This window comes from Octopus bimaculoides, chromosome 28 (genome assembly GCF_046866305.1).
Source record: "Octopus bimaculoides isolate indiv1 chromosome 28, ASM4686630v1, whole genome shotgun sequence".
Taxonomy (NCBI): domain Eukaryota; kingdom Metazoa; phylum Mollusca; class Cephalopoda; order Octopoda; family Octopodidae; genus Octopus; species Octopus bimaculoides.
Genome location: NC_142955.1, coordinates 25,759,454 through 25,763,221, shown reverse-complemented (window position 1 = coordinate 25,763,221; position 3,768 = coordinate 25,759,454). Strand labels below are relative to the sequence as shown.

The 3,768-nt window shown below is 41.0% G+C and overlaps 1 protein-coding gene across 1 annotated transcript in view; it reads right to left on the bottom strand.

Annotated features, from left to right (window-relative positions):
- Positions 1 to 1,038: 1,038 nt before the first annotated feature.
- The window catches only part of LOC106873791 (leucine-rich melanocyte differentiation-associated protein), a 25,079-nt gene continuing 22,349 nt past the window's right edge, over positions 1,039 to 3,768 (bottom strand). The window contains exon 6 of the mRNA XM_014921301.3: positions 1,039 to 3,546. Coding sequence (XP_014776787.1) covers positions 3,466 to 3,546 — 81 coding nt within the window. The 3' untranslated portion in view covers positions 1,039 to 3,465. The remainder of the gene's footprint in view (positions 3,547 to 3,768) is intronic.

Below are 3,768 nucleotides of genomic sequence, written 5' to 3'. Positions count from 1 at the left end.
AGTCAGCAAATTGGGTCAATGGGTACCTCATAAAATTTTTGAATCTAATCACATGCAGAGAGTGAATGTGTGCTCTTCTTTGCTGTCACATCTCACGAATGAACCATTTTTTGGACTGAATAGTGACTGGTGACAAGAGATGGGTTCTCTATAAATGTCAAGTGCCAAAGACAGTGGGTAGGGAAAGGAGAAACACCGGTTCCCCAGGCTAAAGAAGGTCTTCACCCACATAAGATGTTGTCATCTGTTTGGTGGGATATGAAAGGTTTAGTTCACTCTGAAATTTTAAACCAAAACCAAATGATAACAAAGTAGATCTACTGTGAGGCAGCTTAAGTCAGTGCTAAAAGAAAAACGACCATCTTTGGTCATTTTTGCTTTCAAGACGAAATGTGTTCTTCCATCAGAATAATGCTCGGCCACATACTGCAAGGACAACGTTCCAAAGGCTGAACGGGAAACAATGCCCCACCTATCATATTTGCTGGACATTGCCCCATCTGATTATCATTTATTCCACAGTCTTCAAAATCATCTGGATGGAAAAAAAATATGAATTCTATAGATAAGGTCAGAACAGTACTGGAGGAGTATTTTTCATCACAGACAAGTGAATTTTGGAAAAGGGATCTTGCAAGTCTACCAGATAGATGGAAGAGCATTGTAGAAAATGAAGGAGAGTATATTTTAGATTACAAAAGAATTTTGTTTATCTTAATTTTGAAAAATAAAAGAAGTATAAAAAGAACTGCATTATTTATAGGATGACCCCATATATATATATATAATTTCTACTCTAGGCACAGGGCCTTGAAAATTTGGGGGAGAAGGGGGCTTGTGGATTACATTGACTCCAGTGCATAACTGGTACTTATTTTATCGCCCCCACCCCCAAGGATGAAAGGCAAAGTTAACCTCGGCGGAATTTGAACTCAGAACGTAGTGGCAGACGAAATACCACTAAGCATTTCGCCCAGCATGCTAACGGTTCTAACAGCTCGCTGCCCTAAATATGCGTATAATAATAACAAGATATAATAACAATAACAACAACGTTTATTAAACACAACAAAAACATCATATAAAGTATATTTACATAACATTCCTCTACACTAAATGAGAAATACACACACACGTGCACACACATACATATACATAATATATGTGTGTATATATTGTATATTGTATGTATCATATATATGCATGTATATATATTGTATATATGGATTTATATATCTGAATTGCACCAGTGATTATAGTTCGTTGTATGACTGTAAATAAACTTAAAGTTTGAATGTTCAAATTCCTTGTTCTCCTTATTATCAATATTTTACTTTACACTCTGAGTAGTGAGAAATAAATTGTAACATCGGAGGGGAGATAAAAGAATTTTACCAAAAATGCACCATTTGAAGGAACCAGCCTTGGAATTTTACATAGAGAATTTGATATCTGCTGGAGCACCACTTTAAAGGGTTTTAATCAAAGAAATTGACCCCAGACTTATTTTATGTAAACTTATTATTGCATCGGTCACTTTTGCTGAATTGCTAAGTTACAGGTACACAAACACATCAGCATCAGTTGTCAAGAGATGGTGGGGGGACAAACATAGAAACACACATAAATATATACATATATATATATATATATATATGTGATGGGCTTCTTTAAGTTTCCTTCTACCAAATCTACTCACAAGGCTTTGGTCAGTCCAAGGCTATAGAAAACGACACTTGCCCAAGGTGCCACACAGTGGGACTGAACCTGAAACCATGTGGTTGATGAGCAAGCTTCTCACCACACAGCCACCTTCACATTCTGCAATGCTCATTACAGCAGCAATTAAAATCTGGAGAGATACACACCAAATTAAAAACAATGACGGGAATGTACAATTATTTTAACATCACACACATATGTACACGAACAAACACACACACACACACACACAGTCACACTCAGATATACACACACAAACACACACTTGTGTTGTATATTTACACATCCATGTACAGGGCATGGAAAAATATGAAAATATTATCGTGATTACATGTTACACACGCACACAACATATATACATCAATATATATCTTCATCATCGTTTAACGTCCACCTTTCATGCAGGTATGGCTGGGATGGTTTGACAAGAACCGGCCAGACAGAAGCCTGCACCAGACTTCTGTGACTGTTTTGGCAGGATTTTTACAGCTGGATGCCCTCCTGAACACCAACCACTCAGCAGAGTGGACTGGATATGTTTTAAGTGGCACCTGCACATGTATTGGTCCACTTATGAGTACCCCTCATTCATTAGACAATGAACTTTGCTTGCAAAGACCTACTGAGGCAAGTGAAAACAAATCAAAATCGCTGATGTGGCCGATGACAGTGCCGCCTAATTGGCACTCGTGCCAGTGGAATGTTAAAAGCACATCCGAGCGTGATTGTTGCCAGGGCTACGGATTGGCTCCCATGTCAGTGGCATATCAAAAGCACCATTCGAGTGTGATCGCTGCCAGAGTCGCCCTACTGGCACATGTGCCGGTGGCATGTGAAAAACAACATTCGAGCGTAGTTGTTGTCAGTGCCGCTGGACTAACTCCCGTGCAGGTAGCACGTAAAAAACACCTTTTGAGCATGGTCATTGCCAGAATCACCTGACTGGTGTCGCGTAAAAGCACCCACTACACTCTTGTAGTGGTTGGCGTTAGGAAGGGCATCCAGCTGTAAAAACTTTGCCAAATCAGATTGGAGTCTGGTGCAGCATTCTGGCTCACCAGCAGCCCTCAGTGAAACCATCCAACCCATGCCAGTATGGAAAGTGGACGTTAAACAACAACGACGATGATGATGATGATGATGATGATGATGATGATGAAATTAAATATACAACCAAAAGAGTTATTAATAGTTTCATGCTAGCATGGTACTTGAGCAGGCATATTTATAAAATACGCCAAGTGTAAATAGATAGATAGATAGATACACACATACATACATATATGTATGTGTGTGTGTGTGTGTGTGTGTGTGTGTGTGTGTGTGTGTGTGTGTGTGTGTGTGTGTGTGTGTGTGTGTGTGTGTGTGTACAAATGAATTGAAAACAGGATATAAAATGATTGTAACAACAGCATTCACAGCAGCATCAATCAGATCAACAGCAGTAGCAGAAGCAGGTAGCAGCGGCAGCGGAGGTGATGACATCAGTTCTCAAACTGACGATAACAACTATGATGATGATGATGATGGTGGTGGTGGTGGTGGCGGTAGCGACGATGGCAGTAGCATCAATAATGGAGGTCGCAGTTGTAGCGGCAGCAACAGCAGCAGTGGTAGTAGTAGCAGCAGCAGCAGTAGCGGTGGTAATTGCAACAGGATCAGTCTGTTTCTGTCGAAGCAAAGCTAGCGCAGCGTTGGCAGTGGCGTTGGCGTCACGCGATATGATGCAGCAAGAGGATCGTCTCATCTCTTCGGTCTCGGTCTCGTCTTCGACTTCCACGAGTCGTACCGGTAGCGTGTCCTGAACAGCCTGACGATGAGTACCTGCGGGGGGATTGAACCCTACACTGTTTCAGTGGACGCCAAGACAAAAAAAACGAGCGGCAGAGCAGCAGCAGCAACAACAACAAGAATAACAACATCATCATCATCATCATCATCATCATCAATAACAACAACAACATCAAACAATAATTAGGGAGCAGACAAAAGAACGAAGTGTGTCAGGTGGGTCCATGATGGGGTGTGAGATCGTAAGAGAGCCCT